We start from the raw sequence: 16,700 nt of genomic DNA on the forward strand, positions 1-16,700 counted from the left end.
TTGTTGCGAATGTCGAAGCATGGTCTGCAATGACATAAGATTTGCATATTGGAATGGTCTTTCGTTCACCGCACTTTCAGCCCGGCATATCAATGATGATGGAGGCTGATATATTGGTTGCGGCTGAAGCTTCTTGCAGCACGACACATCACAATACCGCGAGCATTTCCACTTATTCTGCCACGAACAGTCTCAGTCACATTCCCAAACATGCATATTAATTAGTTCAATTACTCAGCTATACAAACACCCTACAGCCTCTAGTCGCCAAGCGGATAAGCATGAAGGACCTGTCCGTGAAACAACGTCGCATCCTTGGAAGCCAAAAACACATAACTCGGCGCAATCTCACTTGGCTGCCCGACTCTTCCCAGCTGCGAATTCTTGCCAAATCCCTCCATCTGCTCCGCCGGTCGAGAAGCAGGCTGGAGAGGAGTGTGTACAGGTCCTGGGGCCACAGCGTTGACTCTGATGCCCTTCTTGACGAGCTGCTTTGACAGCGATTGAGTAAAGGAAGTGATGGCGCCTTTTGTGGATGCATAATCTACCATATGCGCTGTTCCTCTGAACGCAACGGTAGATGTTGAGTTGATGATACTATCTTATTAGCCAAGCTCACACAATGAGGTGTAGACTTACGAGCCGCCCTTTTCCATGTGATGAAGCGCATACTTCGTCATCGCAAAGATCTGAAGAATATTACTCCGGAAAGTACTCTCCACGTCATCCAGATCAATATCCTTGAAGTCCTCACACATGAACTGCTTCCCAGCGTTGTTCACCAGGACATCGATCTTGCCATACTCATCAACGTGTTTCTGGACTGCGTCCTTACAGGTGTTGTTGTCCATGAGATTTCCTGGGAAGAGAAGACACTTGTGACCTTCTTTCTCGACCATGCGCTTGGTCTCCTCGGCGTCTTCTTGTTCTTCTGGGAGGTAGACGATTGTTACGTCTGCACCTTCGCGGGCGAAGAGGACTGCTACTGAGCGGCCAATGCCAGAGCTATAGGGATCAGCGATGAGTTTTATGTCAGGGACGGCATTCCGGCTTACTCTCCGCCTGTGATGAGAGCTTTGGCACCCTCGAGCTTGTTGGCGGCTCTGTACTCGTGGAACTCATTCTTGCCTTCGAGTTTGGTAGACTCGCTAGTCGGGTTCATAGCCTTTTCGGTTCTGCCATCTGATGTCAAAAACTCATTTGGGACAGGTCAATTGATCGCGTGTGTACCCTGGAAGCTTTTGTGCCTGAGCCTCAGGAACAGGGTCGAATGAACCATTTTTTCCGGCTTGGGACATGATGATTAATTGTGGTCAGTCAGTAAATGCAATTATTCTGTATCCGAATCTCAGCAAATGTAAGTGAAGTAAGAGATTGAAATGATCACGACATTTTATTTAAGTCTCTGAGCAATGATGTCAGTGTGCAGTGCAGCCATCGAGATTGTCCAGCCCCATCGCGGGGCTACTCAGTGCATCATGATGGCATCACCATTTAGACGAGCCAATTGCTTGTCCAACCCTCAACAAATCTACACAACAATCAACAAATCCTTCAAGCACAAACAATCTTCAAGGCCTGTGATTAACAACCGATCCAAACGTATCGGATTGTCTCCAAATTCCCTCACTCAAACACAACAACTGCACAATCTGCGAATGTTCCACAAGCAAATTAACATCAGTCCCAAACACGCTAACGTACCAATTAAAGACAATTGGATCCGCCGCCTCAAACATCACTTTCTCTTGCGGTGACTCCCTCAAAATCTGCTGAATCACATCCATTCTCCAACTCGACATTCTCTGTGATGCTCTCGCTCTCAATCATGATACACTCTACATCAGCGTCGATGAAACGCCTACCCATGTGAATTATCTTGGAGGGATCAGATGTTCCAAGAGATGAGGACGACTGTTGTGGAGAATGATCCCAGGGCCTTCGTCTTTATCTTCCATCAGAATCGGAGGGGTCCCAAGTCGAGGGGATACTGAAAAGGACCTGATATCGCCCTTGGGGATTGCGGCTGAAGCTCGCTAAGCCGCGCGAGCGACTCTGAGAATATCAGCATGCGACATTATAGTAGTTTTTAAGAGATCCGCCTATTCAAAGTCTCTGATAAGATTGTTATTCTGATATCTCAGGCTTGAGCAACATGGCTTTGGTGGTCTCTTAAACCATCGCATTATAGCATGATATCATCAGGATGCACCCGTGAGTCTGAGGGTGTAACAGAAACCCAAAGTTCTGCGCCATAACATCTAATTGCCGAGAAATTATCATGCACAATCCAACTGATAATGCAGCGGCAGTGCCGTGGGTTCAGAAAATGACATCCGGCAATAGACGGAGCCCCGGTCGCCGGATTTGTGGAGACCCTCCGGCCGTCGCCGGAATGCAAGACGGAGCTCGTTTACATTCTGTACGAAAGACATACGAGGCTACGAGTCTATAAGAAACTCTTTCATGCTATGTTGCAGGCCTTCGTTGTCTTTTTTTCCTAGTTCCATAACCAGCAGACAGCTTGAGCCCCCTACGACGTCGAGATCAAGCCTCAAAGGCCACCCCGATAATATACCCCCCCGTGCCAAGTGGACAATCATCTCAGCATCCAAATCAAAACTTTAACAACTGTCTATTTGATAAAGTCCCACCAGCCATAGATGAAGAATTTTACAACGCCTGGGGTCAATCACCCCAGTTGAGCAGTCAGTTTCGTAAGCGAACATATTTCCAAAAAGCACATTAGCGTCTAATAACTCATCCAGCCCTCTTGGCCAAGTGGTAAGGCGTCGCACTCGTAATGCGAAGATCACTGGTTCGATTCCAGTACGGGGCAACACTAGTTATTACTTTTACGTATTGCCACAACTGAACTGATTGCGATCTTTTTGCAGTGACTTGACTACTGGCCATGAAATCAAAACTTTCCTTTTTAGGAGAATTTCCTTTTTTGGATGCGCGAACCGGGACGGGACGAGATGAGTTCGGGCCTTACAGAGACTTCGGGTGATTGCATAGCAGAGTCAAGGTGATTCTTATGGGATTGTTGTACTCGGTTCCGTCAATTGACCTGATGAGGGAGAATTTTGTGGTCTTACCATGTCTATTAAACAAGACATCACAATGAAATGCATGCGAGTAATTGAACAAAGAAACAAATTCCCATTGGTATCCATCGTTATGCTATAGCCCATCATCCATGACCCAATAATGCCCCGATATATCAACGCCCAAATCATTACAAAAGAAATCCTTCATATCGTAGTATCCTATCCCAAACTCCATGCTTCCTTCATATCTTCATTAATCCTCCACATCCGCCGCACACCCCTCATCATCAATCCTCTGCTGCTGCTTCTTCCTCCTCTCCATCGCCCTGCGCAGTTTAATAGCAGTCTGTATATCAACCTTTGCATCATCCGCCTCCGTAAGCCCATACTGATCCCACCCTATCTCACGAAGATCAATTCCTAAATCTGCAAGAGACACAAAACCTGGTGCGACGGGGGCGTCGCTCTCCCAGAATGAATCCGAGTCTGGGTCTTCAGAGGTAGAGACCTGGCGCGTGCGACGGGGGGTAGTTGTGCGGCTGCGGGATTGGCGCGTGCGGCGGGGTGTAGATTTGTTGCTTCGTGTGCGAGGGCTCTTTGGACTTTTTGGTGTTTTGGGACGTTTGGAGACTGGTGCAGAGGGGATCACGGGGATGGGGGGAGGTGAGGCGGGAGCTTTGAGAATGGGGAGGGGTTCGTATATCCCTGGGAGACCGCCGCCTGACATGCCGTAGTTGTCCTTCATAAGGAGTCCTTCGCCGTCGCGGCGCTTCTCTTTCCATGCGACGAATGAGTCTATTGAGTCTTCGCTTGCGTCGGAGAGGTAGAGATCCATGTCGTGACCGGTTGTCATGGGATGGCCAAGATGTTGCTCGACATCCAACCGCGATGGGACAAGTGTCTTGGCGGAATAGTCATCCCCAGGTGAGTTATGCTGAGTGTTCTGGTTCACTGCAGCGCCCTGCTCATGCTCAGGTCGTATCTTGATCGAAGGCGGGAGAGATGCATCGATAGATGTACTTGGCGTATGATGACCAACGGGGTATTGAATGCTTGAGAAACCTGATGACTGTGTTTTAGGAGTGATGTTTGCCTGTGAGCTGACGTTTAGAGATGATGTCCGTACAGGAATGTGTTCGTTTATGTCGTCTAGACGCTGGTTTCGTAGAGCAACGCTGGCCATGGTGCGAGATCGAGGAAATGGTTTGTCGATTGACGAAGAGCTTGACGGACGCGATGGTTGTGACAGTTCGCTTCGTGGATACGACGAAAGAGTTGATCCGCCGTGATACGACTCTGGCCGAGGATGATGTGCATCGTTTCGGTCATATCGGTAGTTTGGCTCAAGATATACACTTGCTCGCTTGTCTGGTCTGAACTGTGCTGGAATAATTGGACACGGCGCAGCTCCATCAAACGCCTCGTCGACTGTATCAATCTCAACACGACTAAAACTCCTTCCTCGGCTTCGACCTTCGCTTGTCTTTGGTCGAGATCTTTGAACTGGCGGTGGTGAAGATGAAGTCTCGTATGTGAAGCCACTGGATAGTGAAGGATGTAGACTCGTAGGCCTAGGTTTGCGAGGTTGAGGTTCGGGTTCTGATGGAGAAGCAAAAGCATTGAACGACCTTCTCCGATCTCGCATCGATAATCTTCCTGGGTTGAGATTGGATTGTGACTCTCGTCGATTCGACTTGCCTGATCTTGGTAGATCATTACCAATTGATCCCGAGAGAGATCTCCATGCTGATGAACTTGAAGGCCTTGACCTAGCCTCCCGTATCGTCCCCAAATCGCCATGCGGAACTCCCGGCGCCGGCGCAGAATCGTCCTCGTCTTCCTCATACTCAAACGACTGCAACTCCCTCCCACCAGAAAGTCGATAAAAGGCCTTGGCAGCAGCACTACCAAGGTTCACGCCATTCTCGCCAATATTCCTCTCCGCAACGTCTTCCCCATACTCCCTCGCCCCCGAAGCAGCCACCCGCGATCTAAAGTTGGAAGGTCTAAATTCCCCCTGCGCATCGAGAATGTCTATAAACGAATTCCGCTTATCATGCGCTGAATCTGCCGAGCTCTCGCGACGATGGTGTGTTGGGATCGATGGTACGGGCGGTGGGCGTTCGCGACCTCGTGTTGGTCGCTCGGGGACACTCCATGCTGAATTGGAGCTTCGAATGCTTCGTGAGAGGGAGAGAGGGCGGGATGAGTGGCTGTTGGCTTGGTTTGGAGCTGTTGTTGGGCGGAAGGGAGATGGGCCTCTGAATCGGGGGGCCATGGGAGGTGGCGCTGCTGGATCTTGTGATACCGTTGATAGTTGGGCTTGGCTGCGTTTTCTGGCTGCTCGCTGCAGCTGATCCAACACGTTTGGGCCATTTCCAGCGACTGGGTATGTTCCTGGTGCTGTTAGACAGAGAATTCGAGATGTCGATTGTGATGTTTACCTTGAATTGGTGGAATCGAGGCTACGGTCGAATTGTACGCTTGACCCTTGAGCGAAGCCTTGTTGCCATTCTTTCGCGCAAAGATATTGTTAAAGAAGCCCATGATGATTGCCTTTACCCGCCATGCGGCAGGTCGGCATCAATTAAAAGATGCGCGAGGTTTTGAGAGACTCCAAGTCAAAGGGGACACCTCCGCGCTTTTTATTTAAATACGAGATGTTCGCATTCCGATGTGAAATGAAAAAGGGTATGCGCAATCGAGGCGCCAAACAAAAAGGAAAACCAGGCGCTTATAAGTAGGTAGGCACCGTATCAAACCCGTCCAAGTGAAAACGTGAGACTAATGCAAGCCCCGTGAATTGGAACCTGTTTTGGTCTTGTGTCCTGTGGCTTTAGAGTTTAGTTGGGAGGATGTGGTGGGAAAGGTCTGGTCGTTTTTGTTTTATTCCTCGCTGTTTGGTTTGAGAAGCTTCTTTGGAAGAACAGGTACATATCATCCTTGACCTAAAACAGACAAGACAGGGGGACAGGGATAGATGACGCCAACGAACGAGAGGAAGGGATCCATGCAACCATGTTTGGAGTGGAGGGTGCTAGCGGAGAGTGACAGGCCACGAAGGACCTGAGAGAGTTGAAGAGTGGGGAGACGATAAATGTTGTGTCTTGGTCATGAATGAAGAGAATACCTTGACGTGAGAATGTCTCTCCACTGACTCAGACATTCCACATACAGGCTGAGACATCGTCACTTCTTTGCATAAGGTAGGTACAGAGTAGATTGTCGGCGGGAGAGTGGCCGATTACCCCCCCTCAGGGAGCAAGAAAACACCGGACCTTGATATAGGGTGTGTTAAAATAAACTAAGAAAGAGCCCCCTAAACTTAGGCTAGATTTACCCAAATATTTTTATCGCTTATGGTCAAGGTCCTGTGTTTCCTTTCCTCCCCTAGCCCCCCAGGGCCCCAGCTCGGGTCAGGTCAGGGGGCGTCTGACTTGCATCACCCCTGAAACTGAGCCGAACTCTGTCTACATATGTATAATGTCCCATCCCTGGACCAGCCTGGACCGATATGGACGGATGCAGGGACCACTATTCTTCCCACTCAGGGGCTTTGCGAAGTGTCACGGAAAATATCGCCAACAAATGAGATGCAAACCTGATGAATAGTCCTGGAAAAGGGCTTGGTCAACTGCCATCTGGGGTTTAACCCGCCGACTGACGCCATCAAAACGGCTCCGAATCAAGCAGTGATAGTCCGAGGAACGAAGAGAAGCTGTGTGCTTACCTGATACACCAATCGAGTCATTCATGGCTGTAAGCGATCAAAAAGGAGATAGTGAGTATAGGCGAACTCACAGGTCCCCAACGCCAACAATTACGCTGTGGTATCGCATTGTCCGAGACAGAATGTCGGCATCCGAGTCATTGGGTCGATTATCACAATAGCCTTGTCCACGTTGCAACGATACTCTCCCACGGTTACATTCTACGGACACGGGGGACGGGCCGCTGCTGATTTTTGAGTTCGATGATGCTCGTCTATTAAATTGCCTTGTTCCCTGTGTATATGCGTTGGGTGTTGGATACCACCTGTTTGTATTAGATTGCTACCTTTGTGTTCTCGTCACTGTAGCTCTCGTGTCATGTCCTTGTCGTACGGATACGGACGGAGAAATTGACGGATTCTTCGTGGTGAGGGTCACATTGTACGAGAAGATCTCAATCATGGATTTGTTAGTGCGAGACCGGTTCCGCGCGTCGGGGATCTCTGTGCACACGGGACAAACCTTTTGTCGAAAGCTCAAAAGATGTGATATAAATCACCAGTTGGTGTGATGTTTATATCGTTTCAATCATGTTTCTATAAGCCTGGATTGCTATAGCAGAAGGGTTACATATCACTTTGCTTTTTACGTGCGGCGACCCATATAACTATAGATCGTTTCGGATCTGTTTCTCGCGTTGAGGTGACACAATCAAACTAGCAGAGACTAAATATGGCAGCGCTGATCAAGAGACTAGGAAGATGAGGAGAATGGGATCTGCGGTCAAGGCTGATCGATGATTTGTCTGTGTCTTTAATGGATTGGAAGGACTAAATGTCATTAAATGAGTGAGAGATAAAATCGTTGTTTGGTGATGACTACCCTACAACGGTGGAAGAAACTCGGTGTCATCTTCCATGACGTTCTATAATGCCTGATATTATAGCTAGAGGGAGTTTCAACATAATTTCTTCTTCTGTAAATCCTGAAACTGTTTGATGGGGGCTTATGCATAACTCAAACGATAGTGCATGGTGTTTGTATGCCGAGGATGATACAGACCTGAGGCTATAAGGCTACCTAGGTGGTGTTTAGGCGACGTCATCAGTAAACCACCCCGCCAACTCAACGTGGGGCATTTCTTCCCTCATCATCAGCAGCTTAACAATCGCCAATACATCTCAACACCATCACAACCTCACATTTCACCGCAAACAACCGCCAAAATGTCTTCAACAACAGACCCCGACCCCTCCGACTCCCGCCCGGCCTTCATCCCCCTCGAGGCCAACCCCGAGCTCATGACAACCCTCATCCACAAACTCGGCGTCTCTCCCGCTCTCGCAATGCACGACGTCTACTCCCTCACCGACCCAGACCTGCTCGCCTTCATACCCCGCCCCGCGCTCGCTCTCCTCCTCGTGTTCCCCGTAAGCGCCGTGTACGAGAGTCACCGCATGGCTGAGGATAGTCTGGCCGACGAGTACAAGGGCAAGGGGGATACGGAGCCGGTGCTCTGGTGGCCGCAGACAATTAGGAATGCCTGTGGGCTGATGGGCTTGCTGCATGCTGTATGCAATGGAAATGCTAGAAATTTCATCGGTACGTTTTACATTTGGGGGGATGGATGGGGCTAATATCTTGCAGAGGAGGATTCTACGCTTGATGTGTTGATCAAGAAGAGTATCCCTCTTGATCCCTACGGCCGCGCAAATGTTCTCGAAACAACACCTGCTCTCGCGACAGCGCATAAAGAAGCCGCTACACAAGGCGACACGCCCGCGCCCGCAGCAGAAGACGACGTGGAGCTACACTACGTATGCTTCGCCAAGGGCACAGACGGTGGACTGTGGGAACTCGACGGACGACGAAAAGGACCCATTCGACGAGGCGATCTGGAAGACAATGAGGATGTGCTGAGTCCAAAGGGTTTGGCGCTGGGTGCGCTGAAGTTTCTGGAGAGGGAGGGTGGTGATTTGAGATTTAGTGCTGTTGCGCTTGCTGGGTCTATGGATTAGGATTGATACCCAAGAGGCGGGACTAGACTTGCGTGGAAATGAATAGTACAGTTCAGTCTTCTCACGAAGACTGTAAAACATTGCATGGTTATTGAACTAGAAGCTGAGGGGCTGGAGTGGACACTTAGCGTAGCTACCTATTTTGAGAAGCTGAAGAACAAGGCAGACTGAAGCCACGTCTAATCTCAGCTCCCCACCTCAAGGCAGCGACTTTTAACAACATATAAAACATTGGCATCATTCTGTTTCTGGCCAGGTTCACTCCAAATCAGTTCAACCATCAACATCATGCGTAAGTCTTAGCAAGACTCCCATTTATTGAATACTTACAAGTCCAGGTATCGCACATTGGCTCTTGGGCGGAGGCCGCGAACATGTCGGCCTCGTTCTAGGCAATGACGCATCTGGCAAAACGACATTTCTATACAGACTCAAGTTCGGGGAAGTTGTACAGACTATTCCAACAATTGGCTTCAACGTCGAGACTATCGACCATCCTGATGGAGAGAAAGTCACCCTCTGGGATGTTGGAGGTAAGTTATCGTCTGTAACCGTGACCTTTACTGACAGTCTAGGGTGTGATCGTATTCGTCCTCTTATACGACACTACATGTCCCAGGATCGCTTTCTCATCTTCATCCAAAGCTGCACCGACACTGAGTCCGGCCGTGTTGAGTTCTCGCTTGAGTACCTCCGCATGGGATTGAACATGATGCTTGAATACGAAGCAAAGCACATGTTTATCATTTTCAACAAGCAAGATCTCCTCTCAGAAGAAGAGCGACCCCAAATCGTGAAAGATTTAAAGGAGAAGATTGAAGCTGAGATTAAACCATATGCTGATAAGCTCGATATAAAGATCTTGGATACTCCTGGTCTGAGTGCCCTTTCGGGTTGTCAGGCTCACCATCTCATGGATGAGATACGAAAGACTTTGAGACCGCAGAAACCAGCGAAAAATACGAGAGCTGAGATTGAGCAGAGGGAGAAGGGGCCGAGTGAAGAGGAGCTTCGCAATAAGATAAGAACGGCTAATGCTGAGAGTGCTGATACAAACACGTTCTGGCAGTCGTTTCTAGATGGGAGTTTAGAGGCGTGGGATCATTACACCCATCTCAGAGCAGGCTTCTTCGTCATGCACGATTGTTTTGGAAGAGGCTTAGGACTCTTGGAGTGTGCTGATGAGTTCATGAAGCATCTGAATCGCCTACGAGAGGGAAATCCCGAGAGGTTCCGCAACACAGCGCACAAGTAAGTCACCCACCCACTCCCTATCTCTCACAACTAACTCTCTAGAACAATGACGATATTCTGGCTACACCAGATCCAAGTCGCTGCAATAGAATACCAAGCACACTCCCTTGACGAATTCCCCTCGCGAGAAGACTACGCCGACATTGTCTTCTCAGCACCTCATCTCATGAACTCCGGCCTCTGGAGAGCATACTACTCCAAGGACCTGCTGTTCTCACCGCTAGCTCGGGATAATTATAGTCTGCCGGATTTACAGCCTCTTCCTACTATTAAGCAGGTCGCTTCTGCGCCTGTACAGGAGAAAGTTACAAACGATGTTGATCGATTACCCCGGTTTGCGTTCTCGGTGGTTCAGAAGACTCTTTCGTCGAAGCTTAGACGGGGAGGGGTTGTTAAACAGGCTCTTGAAGCTTTACAGTCTTCTACGATGCGTTCAAGAGCTTCGGATTCTTCGATTCCTCCGTATTCAGAGACACAGGCGTATTTCTGGATTCAGATCATCCACGCTTACACCCGTTCCTTGGAGGTAGAATCGTCCGAAAGCCAATTCACCACTTACGAGGCCTTCAAATCCCTCTTCGACATCAAGGGCGATGAGTGGAGGGAATACTACTCCCAATCAACATGGGAGAGCATCGCCGCCCGAATGACATTCGCCAACCCCGACAAGAAGCCCCTCCCCAATATCTTCAACCTACCCTCGCAAGCAAGAAAAGACCTAGCTGTTTCACAAATGATAAATGCTACAAACCACCGCTCAGCAAACACAGACCTCCCATCTTCCGAAGATCTAGACTTCCTAGCAGCAATCCTCATCGACGAAGCAAAGCTCATCCCAGAGTCGGAACTCAACGTCGCCAGCCACGCGAGCCTCATAAACTTTCTATTCAACCGTCTGACAGAAAAGACCAAGTCTTCTTCTATGAGTACCAAACGCGGTGATGCTTCGCTGGATTCGTCGACGGCGCTGGAGATGGCGAAATGGACTGGTTTGACACAGGCTATGTTCTGGGTGCAGCAGATCCAGATTGCGCTTGCGAGGCGGAAGGAGATGGGATTTGAAGAGTTTATTAAAGGGAACCCGGTTTTGGCGTTTGAGGAGCTGCCGTTTGTGTATTATTCGCCGCAGTTGTGGGGGAGTGTTGAGGCGAGGGATGGGTATGTTATGCCTGATAGACGAGGGCTATCGAGTATTATACCCGGGAAAGTCAAACAGTGATGGACGAGTACATTTGGAAATCAGAAGAGATTCAACTGTATATCACCATGTCTAGGCCCAATGCAGAGACGATGCTTGCTCGGTCATGTCTGTCTCAACCATACACTCGAAGGACCAGGAACCGTCAACGCAGCGCTTTTAATTGCTCTATAATCTTTGTCTACGCTTCTAACGCTGTAAAACGCTTCATGTCTAAAACACATGTCCCCCAATTCTAGCGTCGACTTCAGCTCAAACAGCTGTTCCATGATCAATCTCAAGATCCCCGCCTCCAAGCTGACAATCACACCCCAAAAACCTCTTCGCCGCCTCAACATCCTCACCAAACGAATCAAGTATCTTGAGCGCCTTCGACGCGGCACGCTGCTTGGAGTATCGTCCACTCTCAGAAGTGTCATCTGCGATAACCTTTTGATGCACCATAAACACAGCGCACATTTCCGTATCCTTCAACGCCGCCATGCCTTGATCTGCACTACATGGCACAGCTTCTGCGCTGATGCGCCAGTTTGTGCAACCATATTCCTGATGCATCTTCTTGGACAGAAAGGTGACTGGGTGTTTGTTCGCAAACGTGTCGTAGAGACCCATGTCTTGGAAATATGGTTGGATGAATTTGGTGAAGAAATTCTCGACGACCGAAAATTTGTACTTTGAATCGACAAACATGGCTCCAACAAGAGCTTCGATCACATCGGCGTAAACTTTTGGTGCCGAATCCACTCTCAGCCAGAAGTCCTTGCGCATGGGAGTCCCCTCTTCCTTTGCTTCCTTGCGAGCATTTTCCTCAGCAACCTCAAGTTCCACGACATAATCGCGAATCTGACTAAGGAGGCTGGATGTGCTGGAGAGTAAGTGTTTATACAGACCAAGTTTTACACAGAGACAGCCGAGAAACTGGTTCGATACCATGGCCATCTTGTGTTCCGTCAGCCACTGAGGATCTGCTCCGGGGAAGTTTCGATAGAGATAATCGACGATGGCCATGTCGAGAAGTGAGTCGCCCAGAAACTCGAGTCGCTGGTAATCTGGTACAGACTCATATGGCCATGAAGGATGCTTGAAGGCACTCTGAACCAGTTGTGCAGACTTGAAACGGTATCCTGTCGCTTGTGCCACCTTTTGTACAAGGCTGCGCTGAGCGGCGGACGCATTACCTTCCTGCCACTCAGGGACCTTGTAGGCTTTATAATACTCCTTGAAAGTCTTCATCCTGTGGTTCTTTGACTTGGTCATTCGCGTCACGGCTTTGACAGCCAGATCCATGTTGCTGTCCTTGCTAGTGAGATATGCCGCTCCAATGAGAGCTTCACACACATCAGCAATCGTCTTGTCGGCCAGATTATGCTTCATTGAAGTTTTCGGTGCCTTTCCTTTCTTGAGTGGAAGATCGGGATACCACGTTCGTCTGTCAAATGCTTTGGACCGGACAAACTCTTGGAGTTTGCGATCAACTGCATGATTGAAGAGGTTCTGGTTGCAAATGAGAAGCATGCGCTCAACGTGGTATTTGCACTCATTTCCATCAGGCATAAGCGTGTAGATTGAGATCGTAGTGGCCATCTTGAGAAAACAGTCGCCGAGGAACTCTAATCGTTCGTAATTGTCGCCCATACCTGTCTGGAAATTGACCTGTTCTGCGTCATGTTCTCCAGAGTTGTCGCTGTCTTTGGTCATTGCCTCTAGTGCTAGTTCCGGTGGAATCTCAAGGCCAAGAAGATTGCATGCATCCAAGACAATCAGGACGGAATCTATTCGGTGAATGATGGCTGGAAATGCCATGGCCATAGAAACTACGTCAATGGGTAGCTGTGACAATTAGACTAGCCTCGAGGCAAGGACTTGACTTACAGGAGACACATTGAGAGGTTCCAGAATGATGAAACACTCCATGTTGACCTTCTCGTCAACCTCAAACTCATCCAAAAGGTTTCGTCGTAAGGAGAGCAACTCTGCCTTGACTACAGGCTGATCATCCCGCCACTTTACCTTTTGGCGAGATTTAAAGTACAGACTGTTACTGTATTGCATGATTGTCGGTTCTACAGACCTATATGCTCTGCTTCTTGATTCGGGGACCCCTTCTGGTGTTGGGTCGGATGGCTTCTTCGTTTCGTCGATACCTTTAATGACAAGCTTGCGTCCTCCATCATATGGATCAGTCACAAGCTTGTTGAAGAAAAAGTCTTCTGGCGCATTCTCCCAGTCGAGCACCTCGTTCTCCCTCACAAGATTGACAACATCCCAGTCGATGTGTGACCGAATGTCTGGTTGGGGACTGTCGGCGCAAGGTGTGAGGAGATATGGATATTGGTCGGACGTGGTGTCGTATTCTTTGCTGAACACATCGGCGAATACCCGATGAGTGAATTTTGTCAATCCGTCAGCTTCCTCAGGATTGAGGTGAAGGGCATCCTGGGCAGGCGTCAATTCCGCAATAGAGGAATGTCCATTGCCAAAGAACAAAGGGACGCCTGGCAGTTTCGGGATCGGCTTTCGCGAGATAAGAATCAACGACTTTCCGGCCACGTACTTTCTAAGGGGACCCCCGTCTTTGATGGTGATTGTAGTCGCAAAGCATTCAGTCCACTCTCCGCGTTCAGCCCAAATCTCTGGCCGTAATCGCATGTCGTAGTCAGCCTTCTTGTTTGAACTCACAGCTAGCCGTGCGTTTCGCATAGCGTGGACCTTTTTCTTGAATGTTGGCTGAAGATTGCCGTCAACATGTTTGTCTCTGATCAGTATCTTGCAGGCTTCGAATGCTGCAGAACACTTGGCCATCAATTTGCTTCGCTGTTGCGTACCCTTCACAAAGTTGACCGGGGACTGGGATGGCATGACCACGTCGGCCAGATATCGATCACCGACCTTCTGTACTTGGTATTCAACTTTGGCGTAGCTGTCAGTTGACAAGTGAGAAGCAAATCTGGCCAGAATTTCGAGGCTGGCAGGAAACGTAAGGCGTGCGCCTGTCGAGGGTATCTCGTACACTTGATGCTGCATCCGCTCAACCATCATCTCCATGTTCTCGTCTATCAAATCATCATGAAGTTTTCGGTCAGCAGAAAGCGAAAGACAGAACTTCTCCAAGGCTTGTGAATCTCTCAATGCTTGTTTCGCACTTCGAATATGTGTCAAGTTTCCTTGCTCCATCATGGTTATATATCGAGAGCGTGCTTGTCGAGCGCGTCCTTTGGATTGCAAGTATTGAATGACGGAGTTGTACAGATCAAAGCGAATAACAAGGTCGCAATCTGGAACATCGATGCCCTCTTCGGCAACTGGTGTTGTGAAGAGGCAGTTGGTATTGCCGCGCTTGAATTCGTGGAGGGCGAGGACTTGGTCTCGAAACGACATGGTACCGAAGCTCGAACTGATTGATTGACAGCCAACCTGAAATTGTTAGCAACGTCAAATGGGAAAGGCTATCACTCACCATGTATGAAGCATTCATTCCTGGAATCCTCATAAAAGGTTGGCTATAGAGATCCGAAAGTAAACGGGCTGTGTATCGCTTCTCGACAAAAACGATGCAACGTTTGGTACCATCAATTGTGAAAGCGTGCACCAAGATCTCGTGGAGGCTTTTCACCTTGGCTGAGAGACCTTCGGCCTTGGGGTCAACCGCACCAAACTTGTGAGCACGGACAATTGCCTGGACACGCCGGACGGCCTCTGTTGCTTGATCCGCCCTTATTACTGCAATATCTCCGATAAATTCTCGACTTGTCCTGGCTGCGAGCCGCTCAGTCTCGAGGTCCGTCATTGCAAGCTCCCAATACCTGTCTGCGCACCAAGTGCCGAGGACTGAGGAGGCCTCTTTCGTGAACTCGAGCGACAACTTGAACTGTTCGTTGCGAGAAACGAGGGCAAATATCTGGTCCCACAAGCTGGTCTTTGTATCATCAGCAGCTTCAAGCCTTCTGTAGTTGACGGTTTCTTCGGTTTGCTTCTGTCGGTGCATGGTCTCCATCAGCACCTCATCTGAAATGGTGGCGATCTGGCTGTCAAGAGACCTCTCAAGCTCCAAGGCAGTGTCTTTCACGTCCCTGGTTCGCGCATCCACCGGCGAAGCAGTCATTCCTAGTATGCGAGGCTTTTCGCCTTCATGTTTGTAGTAATACCCATCCATGATACGAGCGTACGGGTGCTTCTTCTTGGTGTGGTGTGCCTCGTCGAAGATGAGGAGGTTTATTCGGGACATGGTGATGAAGCCGCAAGTGAGGCAGTCGAGGAGGATCTGGGCAGTGCAGACCACGACCATGTTTTCGCCAAACTTCTCATCCCAGTATTCTTTCGTTTTCGCCATGCCTTTCATATGACCCACGAACTTGGTAACTGGGTGGGCTCCGAGGTTGCAGCTGAGGACAGCATGTTGCTGAACACAGAGGGCGACCTTTTCCACAAGGAAAAAGGCGACTTTCTTGGTTTTCCCGATGGCCCGCGCCTCAAGCTCCTGTTCGAGGTGATGTCGCAGCAGCAAGGCGGAGATGAGTGTTTTGCCAGTACCTGCACTGTTAGCAGACACCCCCGATTAGTAGCTCGTGAACACACCTGTAGGTAGTACCACGAGGAGGTTCCTCTCTTTAGCGCGCTCGAACAGCTCAATCTGGTATTCTCGAGGCGACGCGATGATCTTGTGGCTCTCGTTCTGGTTCATGAGCTGGGCGAGGGACTGTTTACTAGGATCGCTGAAAGGAACGGCACTCCTCACGGCGTCTCTCTGTGTCTTTTCTATGTGCGCTTGAAGAGCAGCTTGGTCTCGGAGCTTCTTTTCCGTCAACTTTCGAGGCTTCGACGGGTTCAGGATCAGGCGATATCGATCGTCCTCGTCGTCCGTGTCGATGTACTCGTGGTCCGACATGTTGAAGAGTGGGAAGTTACTGCTTAGGATGAAGATACAGATGCTGTAAACATTCGCATTTCAAGTGCGATCAAAAGAAGAGAATAAGCCCATTATACTGATGATTATGCGGAGAGAATGAAAGAGACAAGAAAAGGGCTGTCGGGGGTGGAAGGTGCCCTGAGGTGGCTACTGAGGGATGTTGTTTGCGCGGATGCTTGCATTAGTGTAACAGCAAGAGACAGCAGCAATCTCATTCACGAATCATACTGTTTTTTTTTATTTCTATGAATCTCTACCCAACTTCAGTCCTAGAGCAAACACCAAGCAAACATGAACAAGACAGACAGGCATTGTTTCGCAGTATCAAACGCTGAGCACGCCTCAAGCACCCCGCGATCCTTCTAAGCAGCTTTATGCAGATATCGGATTGCACCGCAGCTAAGGTTTGGTACCTGCATGTCCTTGCCCCATTTGCACGGGCCTCACAGCGTTCATAGGTCGTTGCGGCGTCTAGGCTTATATCAACTACACCTCAGTAGTGCCTCACTTTATTGCCTGTTGAATCAATCTCAGTCGATCTATTCTGCTCTCCGTTCGCTT

The 16,700-nt window shown here is 49.3% G+C and overlaps 5 protein-coding genes across 5 annotated transcripts; 2 read left to right on the top strand and 3 right to left on the bottom strand.

Annotated features, from left to right (window-relative positions):
- Positions 1-260: 260 nt before the first annotated feature.
- Positions 261-1,298, bottom strand: FSUBG_6780 (oxidoreductase; the record flags this gene model as incomplete). Its single annotated transcript, XM_036685015.1, has 4 exons — positions 261-597; positions 640-1,005; positions 1,056-1,175; positions 1,231-1,298. 4 exons carry the CDS (start codon positions 1,296-1,298, stop codon positions 261-263), a joined length of 891 nt encoding a protein of 296 aa, XP_036537632.1.
- A 2,008-nt stretch (positions 1,299-3,306) lies between these two features.
- On the bottom strand, positions 3,307-5,600 carry FSUBG_6781 (uncharacterized protein; the record flags this gene model as incomplete). The annotated part of the gene is made up of 2 exons (XM_036685016.1): positions 3,307-5,450; positions 5,498-5,600. The coding sequence occupies 2 exons, from the start codon at positions 5,598-5,600 to the stop codon at positions 3,307-3,309; spliced, it is 2,247 nt and encodes a 748-aa protein (XP_036537633.1).
- A 2,389-nt stretch (positions 5,601-7,989) lies between these two features.
- Positions 7,990-8,781, top strand: FSUBG_6782 (ubiquitin carboxyl-terminal hydrolase L3; the record flags this gene model as incomplete). The annotated part of the gene is made up of 2 exons (XM_036685017.1): positions 7,990-8,365; positions 8,411-8,781. 2 exons carry the CDS (start codon positions 7,990-7,992, stop codon positions 8,779-8,781), a joined length of 747 nt encoding a protein of 248 aa, XP_036537634.1.
- A 288-nt stretch (positions 8,782-9,069) lies between these two features.
- Positions 9,070-11,254, top strand: FSUBG_6783 (ubiquitin thiolesterase L3; the record flags this gene model as incomplete). Its single annotated transcript, XM_036685018.1, has 4 exons — positions 9,070-9,073; positions 9,120-9,314; positions 9,357-10,032; positions 10,078-11,254. The coding sequence occupies 4 exons, from the start codon at positions 9,070-9,072 to the stop codon at positions 11,252-11,254; spliced, it is 2,052 nt and encodes a 683-aa protein (XP_036537635.1).
- Positions 11,255-11,485: 231 nt separating this feature from the next.
- Positions 11,486-16,118, bottom strand: FSUBG_6784 (endoribonuclease Dicer; the record flags this gene model as incomplete). The annotated part of the gene is made up of 4 exons (XM_036685019.1): positions 11,486-13,063; positions 13,106-14,647; positions 14,691-15,763; positions 15,809-16,118. 4 exons carry the CDS (start codon positions 16,116-16,118, stop codon positions 11,486-11,488), a joined length of 4,503 nt encoding a protein of 1,500 aa, XP_036537636.1.
- Positions 16,119-16,700: the final 582 nt, after the last annotated feature.

This window comes from Fusarium subglutinans, assembly GCF_013396075.1.
Source record: "Fusarium subglutinans strain NRRL 66333 chromosome Unknown NRRL66333_c0000076, whole genome shotgun sequence".
Taxonomy (NCBI): domain Eukaryota; kingdom Fungi; phylum Ascomycota; class Sordariomycetes; order Hypocreales; family Nectriaceae; genus Fusarium; species Fusarium subglutinans.